Source organism: Parasteatoda tepidariorum, chromosome 3 (assembly GCF_043381705.1).
Source record: "Parasteatoda tepidariorum isolate YZ-2023 chromosome 3, CAS_Ptep_4.0, whole genome shotgun sequence".
NCBI lineage: Eukaryota > Metazoa > Arthropoda > Arachnida > Araneae > Theridiidae > Parasteatoda > Parasteatoda tepidariorum.
The window spans coordinates 89,938,569-89,956,537 of NC_092206.1; the positions used below are offsets into that span (position 1 = coordinate 89,938,569).

Sequence of the window (17,969 nt, forward strand, 5' to 3'; positions counted from 1 at the left end):
GGAAAGGAAGGGGTAACTACCATTGATGCAGTTTTTGCAAGAAATATTGAAAAAATAGAACTCAAACATTTCGTATCTTACTTTAGTTATCACAATCCCATTGGAAATGTTATACATTTGGATATTTCTCCACTCGAAAATGATAATTAAAAGATGCGATCAATTGTGAATTGTAAACATTGTTAATAAAGTTTGTCTTAAAGAAACAATATGATTTCACTATAAATCAATTTCTACCCCTTCCTATTTTCATTTCCACATTACGACGTTTCACTTCTTCCGCGAGGAGGGACCCCACGTACTATTTCTTTTAATGTCTGATTTCGTAGCGAAAAATGTTATCTGCACTCATTAATTAGAAAATTTAAGTTTAGGATCTCGAAGCATTAAGATGGAGTCCTAGTACCCTAAATTCGATCATTAGATCAAAAGTTATTCATTTTTTTTTCGCACTGTAGAAACTCTAATAATAATGTGAAGTACTTCAAAGTACAGTAATAAATTGAAATTTCGATTTCCCTTCGCAGGTATTCAATTTACAGATTTTAACTACTAAATATTTTCAATATTAAGACGCATTTGCATTTCTGAAGTTTTTTTTGTATGCGTTTGTATTTCTATTACTTATTTGCAATCACGTTAAGTGTTTGCATATTTTCTTCAATGTTATTATGAATGTGATAAATAATAGTTAATACTTTTTGTTTGGAAAGAAAGATTACACCTCCTTGAATTTTTTTTTTTGATTCAAAGTTCTAAGGCTACAAAATTTTCTCGTGACACTTGTGCTGTGCGAGGAGAGGTCGCCATAGCTAGAAGTACCTTGATAGGTATGCCAGATTTAAAAATGGATAGGTTGACCCCAAGAAAGCACCTCGTTCGGTCAGTTCGAACTTTTGCACGAAAATTTGTGTCTAACGTACTCTACTCATACACATACTCTAAACTTTTTATAAAAAAAAGCAACGAGAACTCTGTTGCCATCCCAATATACAAAAATCTTAACATAGTGTTTATTTTCTTTCAGCCATAAATGAGACAAGCTGGGATTACGTAGATGATATTTCCTTGTGCAATAACTTTTGTGATCTGAAATCGGATTGTTGCGACGCTCATGCGAAATGCTATTGCGGAACAATGGGAGGATCGTATGAGTGTAATTGCGGAGCCGGATATTACGGGACTGGACATAAACAACGTTGCCATGGTAAGACAATCCATTAAAAAGAAAAGTTTTAAAATGTTTTTAAATAAATAGACATTCCATTTTTGTCACAACTACAACTAAAGCTTGGGACGCATTATCATGAAGTGATGCCCAAAAGTTATGCTTTTATGCACAATACGTGTTTCGTTTTAGGTTTGAAAAAATGTGAGTTATTGACTCAGTTTTAGTACATCTGAAAAACGTAGTTTTTTAAATTTATAATTTATTCCACAGTTTTCTTCTTTTTAGTTTTATGTCAGTTAATTTAAGTACTATATGGAGATAAAGCTTGTCCGTAACATTTAATAAACAATTTTAATTTGTATTGTTTTCAGGAACTCTTTTACAATTTGAACACACTAGTGAGTCGAAACAGATCAAAACTTCTATTGACGATACATTTCCGTTAGGAAATAATATTTGCTAGCAACAATCAGAGAACAATTAAAACTTGTGTAGAAGGAACTGAACTACAGTTGAGATTTGAGTGCTATAGCCAGTCAGAAAGATTATATGAATTTTGATTGATAAATTCCCTCTAATCACACTATCGTGATTAATTATATTTGCAGAGAGTAGAAAACGACTACAACTTCATCAGTTCTCTGCACGTTATCAGACACAAAGCACTCTAGCTAGTCATAAAATGGTAGAGATTTCAAATGGCTATATATCCTATTTGTATTAAAATGGCAATCAAATTTGCTTGTATACATCACGAATTGGCATTGTAATCAGATCCAGTTAATATTTGCTCGTCTGGTTAGTCGGAAAATGGTAAGGATTTCGATTGATTGTCGACCATTACAGGATTACATTCATTCACAAAAGAGCGAAAGCGAGTTATAAAAATGAAGCTAACATAATGACTGCGATGCCACAAAAAAATTTCTTAAATTTTTATTTTTTTTAAATTATCCTTAATCGAATTTTAATTAAACCTGTTATTTTTTCATTTTTATTATATTTTATAAAAACTAAACTAAACTCAGTGGCGTGACAGCCCATAGAGGGCCAAGGCCTACTATGCCCATCTCAGTTTTCTTGACCTTGGGCTCTGGGGTGCAGGAGCAGATGTTTCGGTTAGGTGGTCAACCGAACGCAAATCCCCCAGTGTTTAGTTCCCAAGCATGCTTGGTACTCATTTATCGACTCATTGAAGGGATGAAAGGCTGAGTCAACCTTGCCCGGCCCGAGGATCGAACCCAGGACCTGCGGCACGGGAGCGCGACCATAAATATTTTATTCTCTTCTTAACAACGGCAAACTTCTGATTTCAATGCAAATGTAAAGCCCATTCATTCACTGTCGTGACTCAATCAAAAACAAAATCTACTTACAACTCTTTATTCCTTACCACAAGCATGTTTTAGTTACATGGTTATACTAATTCTCATCGTCTTTTTAGCGATTATCTTTCGCCAAATTATTTTCAAATTTAATATTGATGAATGGAGGATGGCTTTATTTTTGGCTATGTTATCTTTCGATATATCGCCAAACATGGATCTCTTCACTCGCTCCTTATTGTCCATTGAGAACAATTCATTTACTTTTAATTTTTTAATTCTTGGCGCAAGGGAGTTGACACTTAGGCCCAAGCGCTACTGAATAGTTTTTCTCGATGATGAGAGAACAAGAATGATTCTCTTAATTCCTTTCGGGACTTTCCTTTTTTTTAAATATAATTTTGTAATGTGGCAATGTTCATTATAATAAGATTTACATAATAAAAAGCAATTTTTTTCCTGAGCGATTTTATTTATTTCTGTGGGATAAACATCCCTCTTTCATTTCCAAATTAAAATGTATCCGAAACGGCTATAATATGCTTCGATTCGACAAAGAAACTACATCCACTCTACAATAAAGTATTTGAAATTTAACTGCCATGAAAATAAACCATATTTTTCTGATTGCTCTTTTTATTTGGGAGTCGAGAAATGTTATTATGAATATTTGGAGAAAGTTAGTGAAATACTTGATTTCAAAACTTAAAATGTCGTCTGAGCAAATAAATTAACATGCTTAAGACCTACAGGTGTAACATATCCAACAATGAGTAAAAATGGCATTTTAGTGTTTGAAAATTCGATCACACATTTAATAACTATTCAGTTGTTTTTTTTCCCTGTACCATATATATTGTAGCAGTGGTTCCCAAATGGTGTTCCACGGAACCCTAGGGTTCCGTGAGTGACTACTTTTTATGACCAATGGTGAGTTTTGAAACTTCTGAATATAATTAGATACGAGTCGTGATGGCTCAGGGGATAGAGCGTTAGCCTTCCAATGAGGTAAAGCGGGTTCGAATCCCAGCGATGGCCGGTCGATACGAATTCCGCACCGACTACAGTGCTGACGTAAGAATTTCCTCCGTGGTAGACGGATCATGAGTTAGAGTCTCATTGCCGCCAGGTTAACCGTGGAAGGTTTTAGCTGTTTTTCTCTCCATGTAGCGCAAATGCGGATTACTTCCATCAAAGAGTCTTCCACGAAGACAAATTTTCCCCTATATGCTTGAACCAGGAGTTTCCTTGTCCTCTGGATTAGGTTCAAAATCACAAGATGCTGAGTCGAACATTAGTAATCTCAAACCCAAAATTAGGCCGACTGTTCAACTAATGTTATTAAATATATTTTGATACAACCTATAACTCGTAATTTATTTAATATTTCGGTTGCCTTTATGAAATTATTTCAAATGAAATGCCTATGAAATAGAAATTTAAAAGAAAATATATTGTTTCATTATATTGAATAGATTATGAAAAGAGAAAGCATTTGTAAAATATCCCATTAGTATTTTAAATCAAAATAAAATGATTAAATTCTTTCTCAAAGAAATATGTTTCCCCAATAAATATTTTCAACGTTTATAGCAATTCGTTTCCGTTTTGAAGGAAACCATAATTCGGCTTATTTTTATTTATTTTCAGCTTACGTATATCTGTTACCGTGAATGACCGAAATCAAGAGAATGTCGACTTTCACCGGTGAATGTCAACAATCCCATAGTCGCTTTGCTGAATGTCCGATCTATTTGTTATATTCGATTTGATATTAATTTGTTCTTTGCTATTAATATATTTATTCAATATTTTAATATCTGTTGATGATAGATTAAGAGAAACATCAGTGTTAGGAGTACCGATTAAATGCATAATGGGCAGTGGAACTTGACCTTAAAAAAACATTGATTTATAGCATACCGGGCAAACGTATACCAGGCAGTGAAACGTATACCAGGCTTTGAACCTTGAAAAAAAACATCAGTGTAGGGTATATTGGACAAATGTATACCGCGCAGTGGCACTTAACTGGACATAGTATGATTAAAATGTCCGAAATATGTACTAGGTCTAGTTAAGTGCCACTGCCCGGTATATATTTGCCCGGTATACTCTACACTGATGTTTTTTTGAGGTCAAGTGCCATTGCCCGGTATACCCTACATTGATGTTTCCACTAATCTATCATCAGAAAGTATTAAAATATCGAATAAATGTAATTATATCCACGAATAAATTAATATCATATCGGATGTAAAAAATATTTCGGACATTCACCAAAGCGACTATGTGATTGTCAACATTCACCGATTTCGGTCAGTCACAGTAACATGCACATCATTTACATAATAACCTCATCAGGACGTTTATTTCATACTTTGCCGGTTTCTCATTTGGCATTCTACAGAATGCCTAGGCAATGTGTGAAATATAAATCATTTCATACTTTGGCGGCTAATTTTAGGCATTCTATACAATGCCGGATTTCATACTTTGCCGGTAACATATACATCAAAAACAAATTCATAACTAAAACACGAGGACTGCAAATTCATCTGTCGGACATAAAACCTAATTTATACTTATTAATGTTAAAACAATGAAAAATCTTCATTCAATATTTTAAACATAGTGTTTTTATAGGTAATAACGTGCACTATCACCTCATTAAACTATAATTATAAAGTTGAGGGTTCCGCCGAAAATAGGTGGATTATTTAGGGTCCCGAAACCCGAAAAAATTTTGGGAACAGCTGCATTGTTCTTTAATTATTCTTCTTCACATAAATAAATAAGTGAAAATAAGAATGTTTTATAACAAACTTGTGCCGTATATTAAACATTCTTAAAATTGATGTTCTTTTTTGAAAGTGTGTCCTAAGGGAACCTATAAGGAGGAAGTTGGAAATAGAAATTGTACTTTCTGCCCACCTCATTCTACGACGATAGGAAGCGGAAGTACAAGTTCGAATGACTGCGTATGTGAAAAGGGTTACGAATGGCATGGTAACTACTGTAAAGGTAAAATGTAGCTCTTTTACTATTTCAAATCATTCCATTCATCAATATGAATATCTTTTTTTTCTTCATATTTCATATGAAAAAAGGTTTTTTTTGTCTCTTTTTGGGCATTTACTTTTAGAATTTAAAATATATANCGGAATTACAGAAGGATGATATATATATATGGAAAATAACCAACCATGAATGATTATATGAGTGTAAACAGTAGAGAGATTTTGCAAAGCACGAGCTTCAAAGCGCGTGCGAGAAAATTTCTCTACCAATCACTATTGCAAACGAGATTTGTGTTACGGTTAACATTTGACAAACGCTATGCAAAATCTCTTTAATGACAGGATCTTAAAATCCTGGCTTAATGTTGAAAATTTCTCGTGCATCCATCCTGTAGGAACTTTATTTACGTCACACTAGAGCTGCACAATGGGGTATTGGAGACGGTATGAACAATATCCCAGAAGAAGATCCAAAGTTGTTAGGCCTCTCCCACAATTTAGACACAGATCTGATGGGAAATGAAATTTTCTCCAGATTCATGTAATCATGGCCCTGCTCAGGGACTGATCACGGGCCTCTCAATCCCTCTCTTTTTACAAGCACGTAAGTTGCATGTACTCGGTATGTCTTAGCGGAGTGGAGGATTGAACCCAGGAACTTCCGGACTGGAATCCGATTCTCTAACCACTGGGCTAATATGGCCCTCTTATCTTTAGGAGACATTGTATAAACAGACATGACATTCTTGAAATTTTAATTGTAAATAACGTAATTTTTCCATTCATTTTTCTGTATTTTATAAATTCTAAAAAGACGTGCGTCATATATCGGTTTAAAGGAATTTTGATACTACGATATTAATTAAGTATAAAGGTTGCCATGTTCCCAACTAAAGTTAAATGGATTGTTTACTAATTAAATGATAGAAGTCATATTGTAAACAGCACAATAGGGAGATTTCGCACTTTTACGTTAAGCTTCCGTACGCTACCGTATTTAAGATTGAAGCAACTCTCGCGTTTATTTTAGATGCTGCGTATATCTTTACGTTATGTATCTTTACGTTATGGCGTGATTAACGCCATAAAGACAAAGCTACAAGCACGCAGTTTATAGCTGTTAAATGTTGTTTTCCTTCGATCTAAAAACTTGGACATGGGATGCGGTTTTGAAGAAATGTATTGATGACATTAAGAAATGAATCATGCTATCTTACAACAACTGGTTCATTGAATAAGAAATAATTTTATTGGTTTTTATTTAATATTATGGTTGCTTGTCTAATTGCAGTAGTTTCGTAAGAAACTAAACATATATTCACTATCTTAAAATTATAAATTACATTTATTTTAACTGTACAATTTAGTTAAAAGAAATTAATTAACCAATAGAAGTTAAATAATATATTTTTATTTATTATTTAACTTCTATTGACGAACCACTACGAAAGCGTTTACCACTACGTAAGCGTCTAACCACTACGTAAGCGTTTTTAACTTACGAATTTTTGAAAAATATCTTATTTTCACTTAACGTAAGTTTATATATTTGATATTTTTTCATTGGGCGCACTAATCGTGCGCATGCGCAATTCCTTGAAATTTTACGTACGGGAGTATACGAAAGCCAACGTAAATTTGCGAAATCTCACTCATTACAATATAGGATGACGTGTTGTAAAACCTTTGTCGTACAAATAGATCGTAAATGGTGACCCAGAACTCTTAATACGAATTTTATCCGATACCTGTTCTTAGCTTTATATGGTTCTTTATATCGTCAAATTACTTTAAGATTTTATTTTTTTATTTTTAAAGTTGTAGTAAAAGTTTAGCATTTTTCCGATACTTAAATTTTGCGTTTATAGATTTCATTTATAAACTCAAGATTTGAGTTTATAAATTAAAATTGTTTTGATCTTTGTTGCACATAAACTACTGACGTACATTTGAATAAAAACCACGTCGCGATATGAATGATTTTCGAAAAAAGTGGCTTGACAACTATTTTCTTTTGTAATTCTATCAGTACAAAAATAAAATTTCAAAAAATTTATTTTTGAAGAAATTTTTTTTTCAATATGTTGTGTGTATCATACAAAAATTCTCTTCACGCGACATTAAACTCGTAAATTTATTTATTTATCAAAATTTTACAATAATTATTGTCGAAAATTACATTCAAATAGTTCAAAATTTATTTGTTTTTATCGTAATTTACTCATTTGGTAACTAAATTGGCGAGTTCTGTCAGTTTGTCGCCAGATCAATAAGCTACTATACAAACACATACCCTCCAACTTATGAGGATTTTGAAAATAATTCTTTCTAGTGGTAGCGAACCAAAGTAGAAATTTTTAAAGCAAATGGATCTCTCATAAAACTTTTATCAGAACTTAAGAATCTAGCCATATGGCCTGCACTTTTTTCGTAATAGTGGACAAGTTACGCTAAAATTAATTTTTTTAAATATTAAGACATTAATTCCGTCTGAAAAGAAGATTTCTGAAACTACGGAAATTCCGTAGCAGTTGGAGGGTAGAAACAAATAGGAATCTGGAAAACAAAAATCTGGACTTATTTGAAGGCAATTTTTAACAATACTTACTAGAAACATAGAGTTAAAATTGTTTCGATAAATAAAAGTATCGGTTGCACTGCACGAACAGCCAGTTCATAATAATGAAGCGCTCCTGGCGGAGTGCGATTATAATTCTGGCTACAGGTAGTTATGCAATTCTTATGTCTTCCTTTTCAAATTAGTAAACGTTGTCATCCCGCATTATAATGGACAAATATTGAGAAGAATGAATTATTTTTGACTATGCTTTTGACTATATTTTCTTGTCTCAAATGCTGTTTTTTTTTTAACATTCCTCAGCGATGGAGTGTGCAAAAATTGAAGCTCCTTTAGGAGGAGTTTTCATTCCCAACAAATGCGATAACGTCTATGGAACAGAGTGCAAAGTCAAATGCAAAGAAGGATTTTGCCCTTATTCTTGTAATTATCCGCACAATTCCGATTCGCCGCCCTGGGATCAACTTCCCTTACAATCCAGGACTTGTTTAGAAACAGGAAAATGGAGTGGTAATGATTTCATGTGTGAAAGTAAGTATAGTTAAATTTGACTGTTTTTTTAGTTCTGAAATATTTACTTTATTATTATTATTATCGTCGTTGAACAGTTGACTCAATTGTGAGTTTACGACTGTATATTAATGTTCCACTACATAGTCTTGTCATTTTGAGACCAATCCGGAAGACAAGGGAACTTCTGGATCTCTCCAGAAGTATTCATTTGTTATGGGAATTTGGAGGACTTCGCGACCCCGACAAATTTAACGTGAACCAGGCACCATTTAATACACGGGGATTTTTTAGCCTGCTGGATTCGCACTCCCGTTCTGACTAATACGAGTCCTATGCCCTACCAGCCAGGCTATCCCGGCTCCGAACTCCTCACTTAAAATTTTATTGAGAATCCTTTAAAAAATCGGAATTACAGAAGGATGAATTTATATCCTTTTTCGATGCGTGACATTTCCCTACATTTTTTAAACAAAAGTGTTGTAAAAATAAATATTTGCAGTTTAATTAATTCTGCAGCTTTGACGAGGTATTCGGATATTTGTTGTTGTTGTCGTTTGACAAGTGTAGAAAAGTACAAGTTAAATGGGACCAAAGGCATGGAGCACAGTCCTGCTCACATATTCGGATATTTAAAAGACTTGTATATAAATGAATAAATTTTTTTTACAAGTAGGCAGCCGGGAAACATAAAAAAATTTCTAAAGTTCGGTTTTCGATAAAATGGTGTCAATTTGAATTTTAGAGTACTTTTTTAGCTTTAATATTCGCGCATACGGACATAAAAAGGAAACATAAATTATTTGAAGATTTTAGTGGAAGATGTCATGTTTTGGTGAATTTAGAAAATAGGAAAATAAAAATAAATAATAGCCTTAGAAAATAAAGCAATTGCCGGGTGTTATTTATTAACAAATTTCCCCTTTCAAAGAGTATCTTATTTATGACCTCGCAGAAACAAACAAAAATCTATATATTCTGCTGAAACAAACAAAAATCTATATTCTAAATATAATATATTTCTTAAACCCAGACTTTCGAACTCCTTTAGATTGGTAAATAATAATGATTACTCGTTGATTACGAGTATTCGTGGATTATAATTACTTGTAATTGCAATTAAAGTAGTCATAAGTTTCAAACACTTTTATTGCGGGGACAGTTTTAATTCATCCGTTAGTCATGAGTTCCTGTAATTACGGTAGTGTGCTATAATTATCCGGATGAATCAATTACACTATTGCATCAATTACAATCATGATTACATGTAATAACAATCGGGATTACCTGTAATCATAATTATAGAATTTTTTTTAATTAGTAATAATGGCGATTAGAATTAGTAATTGCAAATTTTTATCAATTGTAAAATCCATTACAGTGTAATCATAAATTATGATGATTAGCTGCAATTGTGATAATAACTATCAACTTCATTACAGTGTAATCATAAATTATGATTAGCTGTAATTGTGATAATAAATATAAATCCATTATAGTGTAATCATAAATTGCGTAGTTGTGATTAAAACTATCATAGCTGCAATTGTGATTAAAACTAACTGATTACTATGTTATTATCTTTAATCATGATTACTATGTTATTATCTTTAATCAATAACATTATCTACTACCAATTACATTATCTATAATTTATTTCATTAGTATTTCAGTTTTTTAACCAAATTATTTTTTTAATATCTATGCAAACCTTTACCCACATTTTCATGCGTCCAACAGAGTTGATGGTATTTTTAGAAACTGAATACTAAATCATCTCACTATTTAATTTATCTAAAAATCAGACAATTATTATCTGTTGCAAAAATGCTCTTGCTTGCTACAAATAGCTTTCTTTTTTACTGACCCTATTTGAAATCAAACCAAAATATAAAGCTTGTTATTATTTCAGGCAATGTAAGTATTTCTTTTTTAAAGTAATGATGGACTTTCTATTTAGAAATGAGATGTCCGGCATTAGAACACCCAGTCTCTGGAAAGCATAATTGTTCGAACTTCTCATATGGAACAATGTGTCAATTTGAGTGTGATGAGGGGTACGAACTATTCGGATCTCGTTTTCGATTTTGTTTTTCGAATGGCACCTGGAGTGGACTTCGAACTCGCTGTTTGGGTAACTATTCACTTTATTTAGTTCGTCAATTGTCTGTCAGTCACGATTTAAAATAGACACCCAGGTTAAGAAAGGGTGTGCTCAGTGTCCGCGGACCGGTACCGGTCCATGGTACTGGGCCGTCCATTTCATTGAAACTGAATTTGAATTCCTAGGTATATACCACAAATTAAGAATATTTGTGGCCCGTTAAAATTTTATTCATTTGAAAAAAAGGAGCCCCCGAAGGTAGGGAACATAAATTTTTTAATGTTTTAAAAAGTAAAAAAATACAAAAAAAAACACCGCAACTATTTTTTCTTTTAATCAGTTTTAATAAAAAAAAATCAATCATCATAACTGTAAATATCATAAGTAAATCACGAAAGCGCAGCGCGAAATTTACATTAGAACTAATGAAGAACTTCGCCTTCTCTCTCGATCGTGAAGACGATGCTATCAATGATTTTTACTTCTTGAGTTGAAAGTTAAATTAGAAAAAAAAAAAGTTCTTTTAGAAAAACACAGCTCTTCCCATCCTTTAAAGCGAACTCATTTTTATAATATCACATTAAATGCAAACTTAAACAAAAAAACATAATTGTTTATTTATATAAAAAATTCAAAATAAAAAATAATATTTTTAAAAACCACGTTTTTGTAGTGGAGAATAATAATTAAAAAAAATTGAAAAACGAAAAACGTGGGGCGCATGAAATACATAACAGTAATGTTATATTAGTGTGTGTATGTGTGCTCTTGAGAATATGTGTATGTATATCTGTAATTGTAATTGTATCTGAATGTGGATGTGGAATATGTTTGTGTATATGCATATGTATGTGGATGTATATGTGGCTGTGCATGTGTATGAGTAAGAAAATGTGTATATGTATGCGTATATGTACTGTTATGTATTTCATTCGCCCCACGTTTTTCGTTTTTCAATTTTTTTAATTATTATTCTCCACCACAAAAACGTGGTTTTTAAAAATATTATTTTTTATTTTGAATTTTTCTTATTTTAAATTAAATTTTTTTTAATTTTTATTTTGATTCTTTTTATTTTAAATTATAATTTTTTGAATTTTTATTTCATATTTTTTAAAAATTATTACTTTTTAATTATTATTCTTCACTACAAAAAACGTGGTTTTTAAAAATATATATTTTTATTTAGATTATTCCTACCACGTGATTTTTCAGAAAATAAAAATACTCCGACAGTAAAAATCTTTTGACCTGACATGTAATACTAATTTGAAATAATGGAATCGACAACAAAAGACAATCTCGAATATCATTTTTTTTAAAATTTTAATTTTATTTTACTTTGTATGTCTTTTTTCTCTTCATTTTCATGCATTGTCATCCAATCTGAACTATGTGACAAATTTGAAGTTTGTAGCTAGTCGGGAAGTTAGTTTAAAATCGATTGCAAAATTCCACCCGGACAGACATACACGAAGGCAAGTTTATATAAACGTGGTAATAAAATAGCTTTATTCTTCATAATTGATAAATTTGTTTTTACACCACATAATTATATCAGTTGGGATCATTTTTATTCATAGATTTGGCTTCTCATGATGCCGACAGAAGTAACATTTTCGCACCAAGGAAATGACACTGACTAATATTAAAAGCGTTAGCAAAAAATGATGTAACCTTCCTTAACAATTTTGAAGTCAATGGATATCTCTAAGAACGACCCACCACCATCAACAACCATTTTACTGTGGAACACATAGGGGTCGCTCCCGAGAGGTTTCACCATATTTGGTTGAGTGGAAGTTGTTTATGGATTTGGAGATCACAATGTTCAATTCTTAAAAAAGAAAGATGGATGTAGTTTCATCACGAATCTTTCATTTTTTTTCTTCTTTTTTCCATGTAAATAAGTTTAAAGAAATACAAATCAGTTTTTACAATAGTTAGTTAAATTTACACACACAATTTCTTTAATGTAATAACGATACATTCCGATCTAAATTTATCTTTTTTCATTAAAATTCTTATATAAATAAATATATATGAATTAATTTGAATTCGCTACTTGGTTTATAGATATCGTTTTGTGCTTTGTTCTGTATTTTCTTTACATTTTATTTTCTGTTTTTTGCTTGATATGTTTTATTTTGTATTTGTTTTTTACATAATAGGTTTTATTTTCATTTCAATTTTTTTGAGTGCTCCTCGCACTATTGTATTGACTATATTGATACAATATTAGAAAGCACTGGTTTTTGCGGATATAATCGTGTGAGCTGATGAAGAGATTATATATTTTCCTAACTTTGTTTTCCGGCTCTTTAATATATATGTTAAGTTTTTTTAAAAATATTTTTAAAACTTTTTCTATTAATTTTTCCTCTTCACTTTTCATTAATCTTTATTATTTTCCATTTTTCTCTATATTTGTAACTTATATATATTTTTAATTTATATAGTCAAATACTGTAAACCTTTGCAAATCAACCAGATCTTAAAAGTCAATCCGAACAAATGCAGTCTTTCGAAAATGCCATACAAATCAGTGTGCAGGTAAGTTTTTTTCAACATACAATGTTAGAATTTTCATTCTAAAACTATGGTAAAATAACCGGTATCAGTTTGTTCATCCGATTCACTGTTAAGCTTACAGTGAAGAACATTTTTTACCTTTACGGAAACTCTTAGCAACTAGTATGGTTATAGAACCATGAATACAAAACGATACTTTTTTTAACCATTTACAACTGGCATGGTTTCAAAAACGCTGAAAAGAAATTTAACTGGACATAGGAGCGGGGCTTTTCGTTAGGTAATGGGCATTGGAGAGTATAGCCACCGCCTTATAATAGTAATATGGTTAAATAAGCAAAATCTAAATCAACATCTTATAATCAATTAACTAATCAATTAACCAATTAAAACAACTTAATTAAACGAAGAAAAAAATAAATATAAAAGGTCTGATTTAGAATTTTTTTTTATCTAGCCTAACGTCTTGGTATAAGGTTATATACATAATTTTGACGTGGCTGGGATCGTTGTGGAATTATCATAAAATATCTTAGTCTGCGGAGGAACTTGTTTGTTTCCGATGGTACCAGCTCCCCCTTCTGGAGTGATAGTATTTTGCTGAACAATTTTAGTATCAGATTGTATACATTTTTTGCGCTGTTAATGGTCTTCGCTTGTTGGTTGCTGACCGCATCTCTAGTCGAGGGGAACGGCTATTCATGTATAGTTTGTCTATGTAAAGAACTCCCTTGTACTGTAGTGGCGGTTATGGTGGTTACGAGTTTTAACTATTTCAAGACATTATTTAAGACAGGTTTTGACTCGAGTCGGAGAGAGAAAGGGAATCAAGGGGAAAAAGAAGGTCCCCTCTTTTAAATGCGCTATTTCTTGCTTCCATAGCAGCATACGGCCTCAGACTTCTTTCTATAGACAGTAGACAAATTTTAGCAATAGCGCTGCTTTCCAGCCAATCAGAAACGAAACAGATCCGCTAACTGTTGTCAGAATGAAAGTGTTAAAAATTAAAGCGGCATAAAATTGGGGTTTTAAATAAAGTACCTAGCAATGAAAATGAATAATATACACACATGAATATAATAATTATTAAACTGCTGGCCATATTACAACTTAGTCATTATCAGCAGTTCACTGTATTACTTAATATGAGGTGGACCGGAAAGTGATGTTGTTTCGGAGCATTAAATATTCGTTAGTCTTAAAAACCAATTGATTTTTTTCGATTCATTGAAAGGTTGTTGCTAACGAGGGTGAATACATTACTGATTAAAAATAAAATCTTGATTACATATAGCAAATGCACCGAAATGACATTATTTTCCGGTCCCCCTAATACATAACACTACTGCTAGCTCGCAAGCGACGGTTAGGCCACTGCTCAAGAGGCTGCGAATGAATATTTAAGCGAGAATGAAACAAAGATGCTATTATAATTGTTCGAATCATTGGCAAGAGCAGCGGGGTATTTTAGGGCTCTTTCTAGCAGTTGGCTTTTTATTCCAGCAATCCAGCGGGTTAGGATGTTTCGCGTTCATGATTAAAGTGATTCACTGCCATGGGTGGCTTTTTCTTTGCTTACGTGTGTGCGATTAGATGTAGGACACACACACACACGTCACGGGCAATGTAAATAATTGGACATTGTTTATAAAGCCCGGGCAATTTAAAAAGTGCCCAAAAGGATATGACATAATGATAAATTATGTTGCAATTATTACATTGCCCGGTCATTATGCATAATGCTAAAAGTCAAGTAGGCAATTTGTGTCACACACAGCCACAGGGTGTCTTGGAATATTCATCCACTTTTAGATGCGCCTGGATAATTTTTTTTTAAATTTTTTCCCGCACATGCGCTGTATAAAGCAACTACTTCAATTACTCTTATCTGGCGCAGTTTTTATTATTATTATTTTTAATTTTAAAGCAATAATTTCGATATCAGTTTAAAATTGATTCAAACGCTTTTTTTAAATTTTTTAAGCTATATATTAAGCTTTTAAGCTTTTTTTAAATATTTAAGCTATAGCAAAAGTGGCACTAGACCTAGCATATATTTCGGACATTTACCAAAGGTCTAGTCATACTAGNATCTATCGTCAGTAAGTATTAAAATATCGAATAAATGTAATTATATCCACGAATAAATTAGTATCAAATTAGATGTAATAAATATTTCGGACATTCACCAAAGCGACTAATTTGATTGTCAACATTCACCGGTGAACATTGGCCAGCCAGAATCACACCACACGCACGTCGTTGTCCCATTGCTGTCAATTAAACAAAGTGCCCAAAGAAATAATAGCGGTATTTATAATGACCGGGCAATGTGAGAAATTATCGTAAAGTAATTCAAATTTATCAAATTACCCAATTTTAATGGTCATAATTCATAATAACTAAGCATTATGAATATTGACCTAAATAATTACATTGCCCGTAACATATATATATATAAACACAAATCATAAAATAATATAAAATAGAAAACTATTAATGGGAAAAACCAAAAGTCTTCCTCAAGACACATCTTTTGGTATAATTTAATGCGATATTTCTAAATAAAAAACAATTATCCTAAGATAAAAATTATTCTTTATATATATAACATTTATATTGGTAGATACTACTGCTCTAAAGGATATACTCTAGTATCCCGAAATGGAAATAGTGACGGAATAAATGAATGTCAATCCAATCAGACGTGGTCAGGAGCTGACAATTCTATAAATTGCCAGGGTAAGGTTTCCTTCCACTTTATTTCTTTTTTATTACTAAATTGAGTTTGAGTGTTAAAATTAAGCACACTGTTTCATCGCTTTTTATCCATCCCATCTTTAAATGAGATTGACTTCGATAACGTGTCACCTGATTTTGATAACTTTAAAATGTGTCAATTATTTAACAGTTTTAATTTTTATTTTCCTAACTTAAATATTAATTTGCAAAAAAAAAAAAAAAAAAAAAAAAAAAAAAAAAAAAAAAAAANAAAAAAAAAAATGCGTTTTGCGAAAAATAGAAAAAAGTGCATTCTCTGAATAATTTTTGATTTTTTTTAGAACTACAACTCAATTTTAATGGTTCGCGACTTCAGGGGAAATTATGTTTTTGTATCTGGCTTGGTTCGCTTGCATTCATTCATTAGCACATTTAAGAGGACGCCACACAGCGGAAGAAAACTTTCGTCGCAACTTTTTTTTCCTCCTTCTTTTCTAATTTCAAATGTAAAAGAAAAAAAAATTGAGTTCAGGCGAATCTAGAGTAAGTCATGAAGTTTCAATAGCTGAAAAAAAAATTGAGTTCAGGCGAATCTAGAGTAAGTCATGAAGTTTCAATAGCTGAAAAAAAATTGAGTTCAAGCGAATCTAGAGTAAGTCATGAAGTTTCAATAGCTGAAAAAAAAATACTTTAAACTATTACAATACAAACAATCATTAGAAGGGAACTTCTCCGTTGCGTAATCCAAAGATACATTCTTCTCATTTATTTTCATTCGTATATTTTAAAATTTTCATCTCAGCATTTGAAACTTCATACCTTACTTTAGGTTAGTCTGAACTCACTTTATCTACACTTTAAATTTTAAATTAATAATAAAAGAAAAAAAAATATTCGTGATAGAAATTTTCTTCCACGTTATGGCGTCCTCTTCATTACGTTGATGAATGAGTGCAAGCGTTATTTTGAGAAACTAAATCAGACACAAAAACATATTTTCTCTGAAGTCTTTTTAGACGGATTCTTAGCCTTCAAAATTGACGGGAACTGGAATACTTGACCCTAATAATTTGCTCAAGAGAGGGGTCGAAAGTTTGGACCCAGTACTCCTTGCATTGGAGATCGAAATGGGCTATAGGTGGCAGCACTCTCTATCTATGACGACACTTCGCATGCTTTCACCATTACCATGTGGTGAGTCATAGGAGAAGGAAATACGTTTCTCCCTTGATTTTCAAATGAATTAAAAAACTTTTAAGTTAGGAAATTGTCTGGAACTGAAAACTACAATGAAAATAGTTCTAAAAGAAAGCGTCGTGGAAATTTTGCAAAATATTGGAAAATATCGTAGTACATTCCTTAGAACCTATACCTTATACAACAGAGAAGAGGGGGAGGGTCTTTTCTCCTGAGTTATCCAATTTTAAAACGTAGTATTTTTTTTAAATTTTATATCTTAAGATTTTTTTACCGATTTTTTTAAAATTTGAATATGAACACGCGAAATTAATGTAAAGAATTATATAATTTACAATTCAAAACGGTTATTAAATAAAAATGTTCGACTGTTATTGAATAAGACAAGAAAAATTGTTATTAAAAATAATATTTTACATAGATAAAAATATTTTATAACCTATCTTTGGATAAATGAATTTCATAATTGTGTGTAAAATGTTTCCGATTCACTTGAAAAGTTCCTAGAGAAATGGCGAAATTCACGAAAAGTAAAATTAATATTAAGGCCATTCAAGCTTTCGATCGGACCAAACTATTTAGACCAGTGGTTACCAACTGGTAACCCGCGAAGCCTTCTTTTTTTTGCGGCCCGCGAACTAAAATTCATTCGTTGTCATTTTTTTGCGAACAATTTTCGTAAAAATTCTATATGGGTTTAAAGTACTTTTCTTTTGTTAAAAACCTAATTTCTGCGTTTCGGTGAAATTTAACATAACAAACGATACAAAAAAATTTATTTCTCAGGTAAAAATGTACATCTTATTTTAAT

The 17,969-nt window shown here is 31.8% G+C and overlaps 1 protein-coding gene across 1 annotated transcript in view; it reads left to right on the forward strand.

Annotated features, from left to right (window-relative positions):
* LOC107446464 (sushi, von Willebrand factor type A, EGF and pentraxin domain-containing protein 1) overlaps window positions 1-17,969 on the forward strand; it is an 80,543-nt gene that overhangs the window by 5,090 nt on the left and 57,484 nt on the right. The window contains exons 3-8 of the mRNA XM_043053249.2: window positions 1,028-1,207; window positions 5,371-5,520; window positions 8,398-8,625; window positions 10,565-10,738; window positions 13,168-13,261; window positions 15,867-15,982. Coding sequence (XP_042909183.1) covers window positions 1,028-1,207; window positions 5,371-5,520; window positions 8,398-8,625; window positions 10,565-10,738; window positions 13,168-13,261; window positions 15,867-15,982 — 942 coding nt within the window. The remainder of the gene's footprint in view (window positions 1-1,027; window positions 1,208-5,370; window positions 5,521-8,397; window positions 8,626-10,564; window positions 10,739-13,167; window positions 13,262-15,866; window positions 15,983-17,969) is intronic.